The sequence below is a fragment of the Notolabrus celidotus genome, chromosome 3 (genome assembly GCF_009762535.1).
Source record: "Notolabrus celidotus isolate fNotCel1 chromosome 3, fNotCel1.pri, whole genome shotgun sequence".
Classification (NCBI taxonomy): domain Eukaryota; kingdom Metazoa; phylum Chordata; class Actinopteri; order Labriformes; family Labridae; genus Notolabrus; species Notolabrus celidotus.
The window spans coordinates 4,239,594-4,253,871 of NC_048274.1; the positions used below are offsets into that span (position 1 = coordinate 4,239,594).

General features: G+C 41.7%; 2 protein-coding genes across 5 annotated transcripts in view; one reads left to right on the forward strand and one right to left on the reverse strand.

The window, feature by feature from the left end:
* Positions 1 to 2,252, reverse strand: part of nav2a (neuron navigator 2a) — a 308,111-nt gene extending 305,859 nt beyond the window's left edge. Inside the window, exons 1-2 of the mRNA XM_034679846.1 lie at positions 2,144 to 2,252; positions 926 to 1,451 (exon numbers count right to left, since the gene is read on the reverse strand). Coding sequence (XP_034535737.1) covers positions 926 to 1,006 — 81 coding nt within the window. The 5' untranslated portion in view covers positions 1,007 to 1,451; positions 2,144 to 2,252. The remainder of the gene's footprint in view (positions 1 to 925; positions 1,452 to 2,143) is intronic.
* A 2,973-nt stretch (positions 2,253 to 5,225) lies between these two features.
* Positions 5,226 to 13,059, forward strand: e2f8 (E2F transcription factor 8). 4 transcript variants are annotated; one of them, XM_034679719.1, is made up of 14 exons: positions 5,226 to 5,536; positions 6,983 to 7,245; positions 7,337 to 7,490; positions 7,618 to 7,932; positions 8,288 to 8,449; positions 8,837 to 8,974; positions 9,116 to 9,331; positions 9,421 to 9,502; positions 9,607 to 10,105; positions 10,256 to 10,522; positions 10,603 to 10,738; positions 11,004 to 11,335; positions 12,186 to 12,390; positions 12,479 to 13,059. In XM_034679719.1, the coding sequence occupies exons 2-13, from the start codon at positions 7,075 to 7,077 to the stop codon at positions 12,360 to 12,362; spliced, it is 2,649 nt and encodes an 882-aa protein (XP_034535610.1). In that variant the 5' UTR covers positions 5,226 to 5,536; positions 6,983 to 7,074; the 3' UTR covers positions 12,363 to 12,390; positions 12,479 to 13,059. The 4 variants fall into 4 exon arrangements, with proteins under 4 accessions (XP_034535610.1, XP_034535611.1, XP_034535608.1 ...); XM_034679720.1 differs by having other exon boundaries at positions 12,720 to 13,059; XM_034679717.1 differs by having other exon boundaries at positions 12,186 to 13,059.
* Positions 13,060 to 14,278: the final 1,219 nt, after the last annotated feature.

Genomic DNA, 14,278 nt, shown 5'->3' on the forward strand with positions numbered 1-14,278 from the left:
GATCAACACAGACATCTATTTAGCATGTGCTGTCAGCCTGTGCCTCCATACCAGTCCGTCACCTCTGTCAGAGTAAAGGAGAAACCTTTACCCGCTCCAAATGTCAGCTCATCCAAAAGTTCTGTCAGAAGTGAAAGCCAAGGTTTAAGACTTTGACATTTCTGAATGCTTCAGATGCAGCATTAAAACGCTTCATATCACCAAGAATCTGACTGTCCCCTGACTTATATCCTCCTGTTCCTTCATCTGAAGTCAAACTGGAGCCGTGAGGTTTGCACACAACAACACCAGCACATCAACATCGTGTGGAAAATGCAGAGCGAAGCTGAAACAGGGAAAATGAGTCACGGTATCAAGTGCTCCATCAATCTTAATGCAGACTGCTGGAGTAATTCTACACAACCACAACGCATGAAAGCAGACAGCACAGACGCCTTGATGCTTTCACTGACTCTTTCAATCAATCCGGTTATGCTTTCTTTGACGCCGAGGTTGGTTTTCCTGATGAAGGTCAGACTGCATCACCGTGCAGAGGCACCACAGAGAGGAGGAATTTAAATCCCCTGCAGGAGGATGTAAAGGCAGTTTTTGTTGACACCATGAGATAAACTGCCTTGGACTTTTTCTTGCAGTTAAAACAGAATCTAAAGGTACAATTCAGACAGTTTTAGTGGAGAGTTTTCAAAGACAAGGACTTAGTAGAAAGTGGAATTCAAGTGTGGAAAAATCCGCCTCCTTAAGTTGCAACCGTTTTGTTTTTGCTGGTTGACTTCACTAACATCAACCTCCACTGTCAACATCCAAACTCCAACCTTGTCTATTCCACTTCATGCTCCAGAGCATCCACTCAGCCTCCCTGTGCTCTTAAGCCATCACACAGCGCAGCGCAGACAGGTAGATAAAAGAGGATCAGTCGTTTACTCACTCTTTTCTGGTCCTCCAAACAGTGCAGCACGGTTTTCCTCCTGGAGTGCTGTTGTGGACTAGCCTCTGCTCCTGCCTCCATCTTCCCATAGGTGAGGGAGGACTCAGGCTCTCCCACGGCTTAATATATCCAACTTTCACAAAAGTCTTCTAGGGAATGAAGGGAATACCTGCTCAAAGTATTTAAGTCCCCCTCTTGAACCCACTGAGTTCCAAGTTACTATCCAAAAACAGGGAAAACTGTCTTTCCATCAACTTTGCTTCATGAGAAAGACGACACCCAATCTCTGGGAGGATCCGACCTCAACCACAATCCTTGACTCAGTCATATCCTTACTTGGTGGTTTCTCTTTGTATCCTTCAATCCGGAGAGGCTGTCCTGAAGGGAGCATCAGGGCAGAGAACAGGAACCTGAAACAACCAGGAAGGTTCTCGCTCCAAAAACCATCATCCCCGCCACGGAGATCTGGTCTTACAGTAGAACTTCATGATCCTCTCAGCTGAAGGAGATTGAATCCAGTCTGCCTCTGGAAAATAAATGTGTTCAGCTTTAAGTTTGAGCAAAAAGTGCAGCTGTCAGATTTCCAGGGAGAATCCACCAGAGTTAAATAAAAAAGTCCAGTGAAAAGAGATGAGTAAGAGCTGGTGTCAGTCACAGCTCAGAGGTCAAGAGAGGCATCCTGACAGAGAACAAGTGCTTGTGTTGAGAAAGAGACAGACTTCAAATGAAGCATTGCAGCAGAGACTGTAGAACATAACATGCAAGTTTGCAGATAAGCTAAATGTGTCTATAAACCACATTTTTAGTATCCCTTAGTGGTTTTGTAAAACATGCTGAGTGTCCAAACAAATCACTTGATTATTTCTGCAGGAGTCTAAAATCACTCCACACTAAACTCTGTGCTGGTCTCAAACTTGCAATCAGCCTAATCAGTCCTCACAAGTTGTGGTAATCACATCCTTCCAGCATGCACTCTGCGTCACACAAACATTAACTCAGGAGTTACAATCTGGAACAAATTGCAGCTTGCTGAAGGTTTGAGCTGCTGCAGCATCCCTACAGCAGAACCTGAGAGCTCCGAGGCTGCCTGACAGACCGGCTGCTGCTCTGAGCTCTCTGCAAACTGTCTGAGATCTCCTCAATTAAAGAACCGAGAGTGAACTACGAGCAGGAGCACACATTAAAGAGCAGGATCTGTGGAAGGAAAGGGATGCTCACCTCGCACTTGTCTGTTTCTGTCCCTCCCGGTGGAGATGGTCCCTGCCTCGTGTGCAGCGCTGTCCGTTCCTCTGGCTGCGAGCGGAGCAGCCTGATGATGCGTTCAGGTGCTGTTGGTTATTATATGCAGCCAAACTGTTTTCTATTTCTTCCCCTATCTCTTTTGCAAGACTGTCTCAGTGCTGTGTAATTTGTTGATCAGTTTGCAACATTTTGGGAGTACAAGTGGATAGAAATTTCAGTTTGGTTTGTTTATTTTTTGTATAATTTTGTGCCAATTTTTCCTGTTGCAGAAATAAAAAATCACAGTAAAAAATGCAAGACTTCTTAAAAGAGAAAAAACAGTCCACTACGTCTATCTTTACAATAGAACATTGAAACACAACAATAAATTAGGTAAATTAAATATTTTGCACTTTCCTGTTCAAAATTGTCAGCTTTTCTGAAAATAAAATACTTTGTATGATAGTTTGCTTGTTCTTTAAGATTTTAATGTTGAAATTATATCTTCTATTCATATATTGTAAGTCTCTAGTGCTTGTTTTTTGTACTTTTGTAATTTGTTTCCTCTTATTGTCTTTAATGATCAGTCAATCAATCAATCAATCAATCAATCAATCAATCAATCAATCAATCAACCTTTATTTGTATAGCGCCAAATCACAACAAACGTTATCCCTCAGACACTTTTACAAACATAGGAGGTCTAGACCACTCTATGTCAAATTATGAACAGAGAATGACAATCATAATAATATTTTTATTAGTAGAGCACCTTTCAAAACCAGGTTACAAAGTGCTTTACATGCACAGCAAAATAAAACAGGCAGATCATAAAAACACGTCAAAAACAAGTCAAGATACAGAAATAAAACATGTTTTTTAATACATAACATTCCCCTAAAAGAACTCTAAAGGAATACAATTATTTTTAAAATATATTTCTTCAGATGGTTAAAATGAAATATAGTCAAATAAAATTCAGATAAAATCCGGGAAGGCTCTGCGATAAAAGTATGTCTTAAGAAGGGATTTAAAAGAGCTCACTGACTCAGCAGACCTGATCTCCTCGTGCAACAAAACAGCGCCAGTCTGAATCTGATGCTCATTTTAACCCTGGTTTTATCTTTACACTACACAACACAATAATCTCTTGTGCAAAACTGATTTTCATTTGTTGATTATAAAAACATGTCAAAAAAAAAAAGATGAAGGTAAAGAAAATATGCTTAAAGTTGTGAAACCAGATCAGGATTATTACCATAACAGCACATTATCACTAAAATCTCTACTTCCCTTTCCAAGTTGGAGTGGCTAGTCTGATTTACGAGGAGCACATGAAGGCAGCATCGGGGTCCCACTCGCTCTCTCTTCGCAGCCGTAACATGACGTCACTGAGTGCTTCTCCCTGCATCCTTGAAGGCGCCCATTGGTTTCCATGACGACTCGTGCTCTAGGGTGGTCTACCGCCATCTAGCGGCCAAAGAGAGAAACACCTGTTTCCATCATTTGTTTAACACTTTCGCAGAAACCAGAAACTAGCAAATCATTTGATCATGCAAACTGGAGTATAAGAGAGGTGATCATCTGTGTGTGTAAACAGGAGACATGATCTTCACATTTCTAAAACTGCACACATAGAGCTTTGTTTCCAGCACACATGTCAGTGGAAATTAGGCCTTAGCTTTCTGAAATAGAAACATGACCTGAGGAAAAATGCACAGGCAGGATTTATTTATTTTTTCTATCATGCTCCCTGCATCCTTGTGCCAATTTTTTGGAAGCCAAGATATTGAGATTACTACAAATGATATTCCCCTATGTATCTCCTTACATGATCCTTGCAAACCAAAGGGTCTTTGGTAAGCTCCTCAAGGGTCTCTGTTTCATAAATCTAGTTTAAGTACTTTAATTTTGGTGCTTGCATAGTGCATCTTTCACAATAGAGTTGTAACATACAAAATTAACATTAACTAAGAGGAAGAATGTAAGCTATAATGTACTCAGTCAGCCTGCTGTGTTCTCTGTACAGTTTAAAGTAGTAGTTGCTCAGTTATGACCAGTTATGATCATTTATTGATCAGACAAACAGTGGTAGGAACAGCATGGGGCACTGCTAATGGCAATTGTAAAATTCATACATTGTAAGACCTCCTTTGTATTTTTCAATTAAAAAAAAATCTCAAATGTGGAACTCCTTGACACAGAAATAAAATTAACACAAGAAATAAAGATCTGTAACAAAAAGAGCCAAAGGGTGGCTTAAACAAAATCAGAAATGTGAGCATTTTAAACTATTTTATTATGATTTATTACAGTTTGCTGTAATATTATGTAACCTTGATGTGTTCTTTGTATTTTTCCACAATTGTTATTGTATGCATGTTATTTTCATGTGATCTTGATGTCTTTGTTCCTTCTTTTAACTTACTAAAATCCTAACTAGAGATAGGAGTTGGAAACTAGTTATAATCTTGTAGTCTCAGTCATTATAGATGTTTGTAACAGGCAGAAGTCATAATTTGCATTTCCCTATAATAAATCAAATGAATAAATACATAAAAAAGAATTGCTGGTGCATAATAAGCAGTAAGTCTACTAGAGGTCTAGAGGTTCTGTAGTAAACTTAATCTGATAGCTACCTGTTTATGTTTATACCTGTGCATACTTTTCCAGCTGAATTCACAAATATTAACAGATGTTGTATATATTCTGATGTTGCTACCCTGCATGGTGTGCACTTGCAGCAAAGAACTATTTGAATAGAGTTGGCGGCATGTGTTGGAGGGAAAGGTGGTCATGGTTGCTCAGTGGGGGCCAGCTAACACAACCCTGCCCTGGGCCTCTAGACCCAGACCAGCCATGCTCTCTGCAGGACTTACACTACATGAGAACTACAACAGAGACTCCATTTAAAACAGTGAGGAGCCCATCAATGAAAAGGTGCTTTCATAGTTGTTTCACATTAAAATGATCAACTAAGACCTGCACTTTGTACTTTGGACAAATGTACAGGAATGTGGAGGCCACTAGGGAGGAAGTGTGGGGTTACTGTTACTGCTGACGTCAGCGCGCATGCTCAAACTGGGCGGGCCAAATGGTAATCTGGTGGTCACCCACACACAACTGGGCCAACTTTTCACCACTGCAGTAAAGTTGACCTGAGCAAGAGGCTGCTGTGCTTACAAGCAAGCAGCAAGGGAAAGAGAACTGAAAGCATCTACTCTACATTATTGAACCCTGGTTTATATTGAGTCTGCGTGGAAACGTGTGTTTGGATCACTCCTCGAGCGCACAGACTTCTCTCTGGGAGATTACGTGGCTGGAATTCAAAACACATGACCGGGATGGTGGGGAGTTTCTCATCAGCACAGCATATTACGCGGATTTAAGGTAAGTTCACACACATGTGTATTTTTTAAAAAGGTTTTATGTGTTTTTTGGTGTTTTAAGGTGGTTGTTTCCTCTTATTGACGCTTTGGTTTCGGTGCTGCTCTGTTACCGCCTCCTCTTGGGACACCGCTGCCATTCACTGCAATGTTTGAGTTAGCTGCAATATAATTTAAAGCAAAACTATTTACATTCAAACCCTGGTTGTCTGGTTTTATCTTGTAGTGTTGTGTAATACACTTTGGATCTAAACGGATCACCAGACGGCGCGCTCGCTGCTGTCTGCAGGAGAACACATTATCTTGGATCCAGTCTGTTCATTTTAAAACTTTCTTTAATCTTAAAAGAAAGAAACCCTTTTTGTGTATAGTTTAAAATACATGTAAGCTCTTTAAAGTCTGCATTGAGCCGCCTCTGGTATCTTGCAGACGTTCCGCGCCAAGGATTTCAAAATCTGTTTACCTGCGCGGGATACTCTTTCCACTTCCGGTACGCTGCCCGGCGCGCTGCTCTCATTGGCTGCTTTTCATAGGGAGGGCGGGACCTCTGCGTCCGTTGGGCCTGTTGATTCGATGGGACGAATGTCAGTTACCGCCAATATAAATCTCGTGTTTTGATTAGATTTAAATCGATTTTATGATAATTTTACTCAAATTAAACTTTCAACACGAAATTCCACTCGATGTTTTCAGCGTGTGATAAAAATGTGGGTGTACCGACAGATACTGTGTACTCAAAAGGCGGTAAGACTGATTTGTAAACGTTGTAATAATTAAAAACAGCTGAAATAACGTTAATAAATATACAATTAAATTCAGTTTGATAATGCTAATGATGTCAATACGGTGAATTAACTACAAAAAATATATTTTTTAACTTTTATGTGTTTTAAATGAATCAAAAGTGAATTATCTTGATCAATTGTAAGCCAAAACAGGTGAATTAGCTTTATTTCTTTGACCCTTTTACTAATAATAATATTTAATACCTTATTTATATAGCACTTTTCAATACAGGTAACAAAGTGCTTCACAGTGGGCAATAAAAACAAGAAGAAGAGAAAAGCAAAATGAAGGGATAAATCAATAAAATGAAATAAAATCACATGGTAAAAGCTTTCCTGTAAAAATGTGTCTTGAGTAATGACATAAAACAAGGGACTTAATCTTCAAGTGTGATCTGATCTACTTATAAAGTATATATTTTCCTACATTTAAATATATTATTGTTATAATATCCCTAATTGTGTTTCTCACTTGATTAATTCCCACTACAGATAGCTCTGTAATACTTTCCTGCTAGTTAAAGCACTTAAATCTAATCACTACTAAGAGAAACCATACAAACAAATCTGTATGTTACTTTATTCTTAACATTGTATCCCATAAAACTCTGTTAAGAATGGATGGGTTTGTAAAATACTAATTTTTGTTCATCTTTTCTGTCCAGGATGATGGCTTTGTAGCACCGTGGGTTCCAGTAAACACTCCATCAATAATCCATCTGGCCATCGTGCATTATCACTGGAGAACCATCAAACCATGGGTCCCCTCACCACCCCTAAAAAAGGAAGGGAGCCCGGTTCTGTTGATCCCTGGACGCCGACTTCGAACCTTAAAATGCTCATCAGCGCAGCGAGTCCCGACATCAGGAACCGGGAGAAGGAGCTGTGCATGGACAACGACGGACAGGAGGGCCTTGAATCCACACAGGTACGTCATGTCACAGCATTAACCCATGATAAGATACTCTCTGATGAGGGATGGAGTTTGAAGGATAACATTTGTGATCTTTTTCCTTAAGGAAACTGAAAATGGAGAGGAGTCAGAGAAACTGATCAGCAGGAAAGAGAAGAGTCTGGGTTTGCTCTGTCACAAGTTCCTCGCCCGGTATCCAGACAATCCAAACCCTGCCCTCAACAACGACATCTGCCTGGATGATGTGGCCACTGAGCTCAGTATGTGTTCTTAAACAACTCTTTCCTGTCTTAGTAGATCTTATTAGTGAGTCAATATAATAACATTGTGTTTAATAGTTGCTCACGTATGAAACTGAGGCCTTTTCTTTCATGTGTTTCCTCCCAGACGTAGAGCGCAGGCGGATCTACGACATCATGAACGTGCTGGAGAGTCTGCACATGGTGAGCCGCTCAGCCAAGAACCGTTACACGTGGCACGGCCGCACCAAGCTGGCCCAGACCCTGGCCATTCTGAAGCAGGTGGGCGAGGACCACAAGTACGGCCAGCAGATGCAGCAGATCAAGCAGCGTCTCCTGGACCGGGAGTTTGACTTTGACGGCGGCGAGAACGAGAACGAGGAGGTGGTGGAGCTGGAGAACGGGGAACAGGGGCAGAAGGAGCTCTTCTTTGTGGAGCTTCCAGGAGTCGAGTTCAAAGCAGGTGAGAAGCTGAGGTGTCAGGTTTTAGACTCCCTTTAACTGTATGTTCTATTTAAAGATTCAAAATGGCCGACTTTGGGTGTCCACATGCATTACATATTTTGAATGTATGGATTAGTTGTTTGTTTAGTCTTAAATGGGAATACACAACCAAAACAATAACTTGATGTTTATGTATTGTATCAAAATGAGACAAAAGGACCTCAAAATTCAGTCACTGTCAAGTCCTTGACTAAAAAAGTCCTCAAGAGCTACATTTAAATCAACAGTGCTGCAGATCTGCGTATCAAAAATTACCTTTTGGGTGTTTATAGTTCGGTAACCAGACGTTTATTCACTCTTTGTATTCTCTGCAGCCTCCGTGAACAGTCGGAAGGACAAGTCTCTGAGGGTGATGAGCCAGAAGTTCGTCATGCTCTTCCTGGTCTCTAATCCTCGCGTGGTTAGTCTTGATGTGGCCGCCAAAATCCTGATCGGGGAGGACCAGGGTGCTGATCAAGACAAGAATAAGTTCAAGAGTGAGTATTCAGTACCGCCAGGAAACTGTTTCAACTTTGAAGTCAAATGATTCAGACAAATCTTACAGGTAGTCGGATACTTCTATCAGTATTTTAGTGCCAATTCAAGTTAAGAGATCGATTGCAGAAATTATATAAAAATGCAGTGTATATGTGTTGGACTAAGAACTATGACATCATTTATTGTGTGGAAGGCCTTAAGACTCAACTAAGCATTGAATCAGTAACTGACATTTCAATATGTGCGTCAGTAAAGCCCTCTTAAATGTAGGACAGACATTTTCTTTCAATGAAAGCTTTAAAATTTCTATATTTCAAGTGGTTTTCTAAGAATATGTTCCCTCTGTCTTTGCGTCAGTAATCTAACTGTGCTTTGTGTGTCTTCAGCCAAAGTCCGGCGGCTGTATGACATTGCTAATGTGCTGCGGAGCCTGAAGCTCATCGAGAAAGTCCACGTGACTGAAGAGAGGGGAAGGAAACCGGCCTTTGAGTGGGTCGGCCCTGAAGAATTCCCACAAGTCAAAGGTATGATCAAGTTATGGTTTACATTTTCATTCAGAAGAGACATAATCTTGGACTAAGGGCGTCAAATCATGTCCATGGATTGTGTACAGAGTGTTGTGTTGCCTCCAGTTCTTCAGTCTTTTTTATTAACTCTTGTTCCAGACTTGGAGAGCGTCATGTCAGAATGCCAACCTAAGAAGAAAACAGTCCTGGAGTCCCGTGCCTCCGTAGACAACTGTGCCAAAAACCTGTTTTCATCAACCCGGGCCAAACGCAGCTTCACCCGGCACCCCTCCCTCATAAAACTAGCCAAGAGCATTCAGGATGACCGCCGCAAGATCAGCTCTGCCCCCACCAGCCCTGTGAAGAGTGCCCTTTGTGAGTATAAACAGGTCCCAACAGTAGCCTATTGTTGTAGCGTGTGTCTGTGGGTGGTGTTATAAAACCTTTTCTTCTCTTGTCTTCAGGTGATTCATCAAACGCTGACTTCCCAAACAAAATGGCCCAACTTGCTGCTATCTGTAAGATCCAGCTGGATCAGGAGTCTGTGTAAGTTTGGATATTGAACCCACATTAAAAATCAAATCAGCCGTGATATAATGAGGATCATGGAGGTTTCTTGAGTGTTAATGAGAGCCCTGCTTCTTTTGTAGACCTGGAGCTGCTGGTCCGAAGCCTGCTGCTGCTGTGAGGCCTGAGCCGACCTCCTCTAGTCCAATGAAACCACCTCAGGCTCCGTTACTAACTCCAACCCTGGAGCATGGAGTCAACACTACTGTCCACCTCACCCCCAACACCCCGTTAGGAGCCCTCCCTGCTGGCTCTGTCGCTTACATCCCTGCTCAGTGCTCCTCCATGATCCCGGTCCTGTTACCTCAGCAGCGGGGCAGCGGGTCCTTCGCTGTGTATTTGCAAGCTCCTTCCCCAAGGTCGAATCCTCTGGCTAGGCCGCAGCCGACCAGCCTCGCTGTGCGCTCCATGACCTTTGAGGACAGAACCGGGCAGAGTCCCACAGGTCAGTGTGCGGTGATGAGCCAGCCGGCCTCCAGCAGAGCGGCGGATGTCAGCCCGTTGACGCTCAAACGACTGCGCTCAGATTTAGCCTCTGAGCTCAGCCCCTCCAAAGCCAAGAGGACAGACCCCAACTTTAAGGTAAAAGAAACACTAATGAGGCTTTTACATCGGCTAGATTTTGAAATTTCAGATTGATTAAAGGAAAGCTGTCCCCTTAAAGCTTTGAACAGCTTTGTCACAGAGTGTTTCTCACCCTCTCTGTTCTCTTCTTTCACCCTACTCTTCCAGGACACCTCTCCGAAGCTGTGTGAGATCCTGCAGGCTCGCCTGAAGGCTCACCGCAGCTCTCAGCTCTCCAGCCGGCCCTCACCTCGAGCCCTTCATCTGGACCCGGAGTTTGTCAACACCCCCGGCGCCCCTGCAGCCAGTCAGACATTCGAGCAGAGTTTGGAAACGTTCCTGGACAGAGAGGACAGGACTGCAAACTCTGACAGCGAGGCCGGACTGACACCGGTCAGAGCTGTACCCCTCACGCCAGGACATCTCCACACTGAGGTAAACTAAGACTTCATACGTCTCTTTTTAACATTTATTCCACAGCAGTTTGTGTGAAATGTATTTTTCTTTCCTTTCAGACTTTAGTACCAGCCGGATACCTGATCCCAATCTCCCAGCAGTCCCTCATCGGCTACAAGGAAATGCAGAGTTTAGGAAGGGAAGGGAACAAGGCCCAAACTCCAACCTACAACATCTACCAAACACCTACAGCAGGTACGTCTGTCAGGACACTGTTGGAGCACCGCAACAAGAAGTTATATTAGTTATTAGCTACTCTATTGATGATTTAGCTTGATCAAAATCAAATTATTTAAAAAACCAGCTGTGCAGAACACAAGGATATTCATCTAACAAGTAGAAGGAATATTAAGTTTCTCTATATTTGATCATCTGGAACAAGAGGAGAGAGTTTCTGCTCAGAAAATGACTTCAATAATTTATATGAAACTTATGTAATCATTCTTTTTCCTCCTTCCAGGCTCCAGACCGCCTCTAGCCCAGGAGATTACCCCCACAAACCTCCGTCTCCACAAACCTGCTCTGACCTCACCACAGGCCGCCCAGCAGGCCCGCCGCCTCCAAAGCCCCAGCCCCGCCATCCTCAACTTCACCCTGCAGAACCTGGGTCTGATCTCAGGCTCCAGCCCAGGAAACATCTTAACTGACCCCCAGACCCCAGAGGGTGCCAACGCCATGCCCTGCCCGCTGAGTCTGCAGCAGAGAGGGATGGTCTTCATCAAACCGGTGTCGCCTGTGCCGGTCCAACAGTCGGTTTCAGGGCAACCGATGGCTCTGATCAGCCTGCAGCAGGTAAAAGACAACTTGTATTTCAACTTTAGTTAGACTTAGACCAGTTTCACCGGTGAAAACATGAGAAGAATTTAAACATTATTGATTCTATTTTGCATCATAAGACAGCTGTAACTTTAAAAATGTTTCAGTTGGTTTTATTGGTACTCTGAGACCTTTTCTCCTAAAAAAATCAGTACTTGTCTGAAACATCTAAAGGTGCTTTTCTACCGCAGGAACTTTTCCCAGAAACTAGGGACTTTTTAAGGAACTACATACTTTTTGACCACAGGAACCAGGGTCTAAAAACAAAGAAGACTACTGTTACAAGCTGCTAAATCAAGTGAATCACAGCTTCTTCTTTTGAAAAGTACACACACATACAAAAAAGATAGAACAAATAAAAACTAATGAAAGAAAGAGAAATCAAGTGAAATAAAAACACTGCAGTTAATCTACCAATCAGACACGTTCAGCATTGCAGCCCCTGCCCCCTGAAAGTCCTGGGACCTTTAAAAAGTACTACCCCCCTAGCAGGGGCTTTTCAGGGGGGAGATTATCTACCCCTGAACTAAATTTAGACCCTGGGTCGAAATGCACATAGTTCCACGGTAAAGTACCTCCGGTCGAAAAACTCCTTGAGTTTCTGGAAAAGCAGTTCCTGGATCTAAAAGTTCCTGGAACTTAAGGTTGAAAAGAACCTTAAGTTGAGGGACTGTTTCTTGAGGAGATAACAGTTTATGCAAAATAACAGCTCACAGTGAAGTCTATGTTTCTGATGTTTCATCGCCCTTATTCGTTTTACTCCTGATAAAATTTGGTGTATTCATCCTTTAAAGTAACCACTAACTGTGTATTCTCTGTCGTCCAGCCTCTGATGACCACCCCTAAAGGGGCCGGGCTCCCCCAGCCAAGCTTTTTCCACACACCAGTCTCCCTCTCCCCTCTGGCTGCCATGGTTACAACAGGTGGACACCTGGCCACCAAAACTGTTTACATCCCTCAGAGGAAGCTGGACGTCACACCGGAGGACTCCTGTAACCCCTGACGGACACTGGCTGACGTCTGTGTACATGATGTGTGTGTGTGTGTGTGTTTGTTTGTTTGTTTGTTTGTTTAGTGGGTGACTTTTGTTTCTGTTTCTGTCTTCATTACCTCTGAAAGTTTCACAGCAGGGGCGTCTCTGTCAGCGTTATCCTCACAGCCAGCTCTATTAATAGCTGCCATGCAGACTTCGACTGTGCCCAGTGGACACATGGAGATTTCAAACCAACCTCACCAGACTCAGAGTTACTGGTGATACTGAAAGGGATGCTGGTGGATGCTGGATTTCCTGGGACAAAATCTGCAGAACCTCATTAAGTTCACGATATTAATTTACTTTCTTTCTTTGTTTGATTTTTACTTTCTTCTCTTCATTCGGGTGAGGGGAACACACATTTAGCTTTTTGAAATTAGAACTCAAAGTCACATCAGCGCTCTAAAGACGGACGTTTTTGGCTGAAAGACAAGTTTGATTGGAAACGTGGTTATTTGATCATTTTGTCTCTAAGGTGGAGACTTTTGCACAAATGTAAATGATTATCTGTTACCCATGGAAATGTTAAAAATATGTGGATATTTGTAACTCCTTTTAAAAACTAATCAGACATTTTGTTGTTAATTTATAAGAAATTCATTGCTGATGTCCTGCGAAATGTAAAATGCTTAATGACTTTTAATACATGTTTTCTAAGAACATCAAAGTGATGTGTGTGTCTGTGTTTTTTGGTCCACACTGACGTGTCCACTACTCTATGATTGTGATTATTTCATTCAATACCAGATCTTTAATTTTATAGGTTATGATTACTCTATCAACTGAACAGTCTTTAAAACGATAAATATCAGATAAAGGTTTTCCTAATTTCTCAAGTGTTCATGGTGACATATTCAAAATGCTTGCCCAAACAACTGTCTAAAAACCACAAACATTAAGGTGCTTTATATTGAGATTCATCTCGTTGTCTGGACCACATGTTTATTTTCCACCTTTTCGTTGCTCTTATAGTTTCTTAAAGTTTACAAGAAGACTTTTGTAAGAGGAAACAAAACCAAATACAGGTAGATACAGCTATTGCAGGTTCAAAAGGTGCCATGTGTTGTGTTCTTAAACACAAACACAAGTAGTTTTTCCTCCATATATGCACGGCTGTATATTAAAGCTATAGTCCTTGTCACAGCAGTTGCCGGTTCGACTCCCAGCCATGACCTTTTTCCTGCATGTCTTCCCCTACTCTCTACTCCCATCACTTCCTGTCTCTCTTCAGCTGGCCTATCCATAAAGGCAAAAAAACTTTAAGAACTAAAGGAGAAAAAAAAAAGAAGTCTGAGTATGTAGAGTTTAACATTACAAAGGCAGAACAGCTGTAATTAAAAATGTGCACTGCGTTTAAAAGATGATGACTTACAGTATGTAGCTTATTTTCGGTGATCTGATTAGAGAGGACTCTGAGATCTACAATTTAAACTCGAGTTGAAGTGAGGAGTGACGATCATATCTTCTCATTATTACATCCCAACATCAGTTTTCTCTGCCTGATATTCACAGTCTCAGTTTTGATGAACTTTACAACTAGGCTGTATTGTTAATTCAATTTTTAATGAGGACAAACCAAGTGTTTTTTTCTTGTCCAGTCAAATCTTTATTAAAAGATCAGTAGTTAGGAGTTTACAATAAATAAATAAAAGGATGTTGAGATATATCAATCTGTGGTTCCAAAAGAACAAGATGACCTCAAATGTGTAAAAGATTATAAAGGAGAGAAGTATGACAGAGTTTCAAAGCCACCTGATGGAAATAAAAATGAAACTTTTAGATGAGTCCTTCATTTAAAATAATAAACTTGTACATTTTAAAGTGATAAATCTACACCTTTTTCCTCTTGTGTTTTTATTCTGGTAAACTAAATGAAGTTAAGGTGT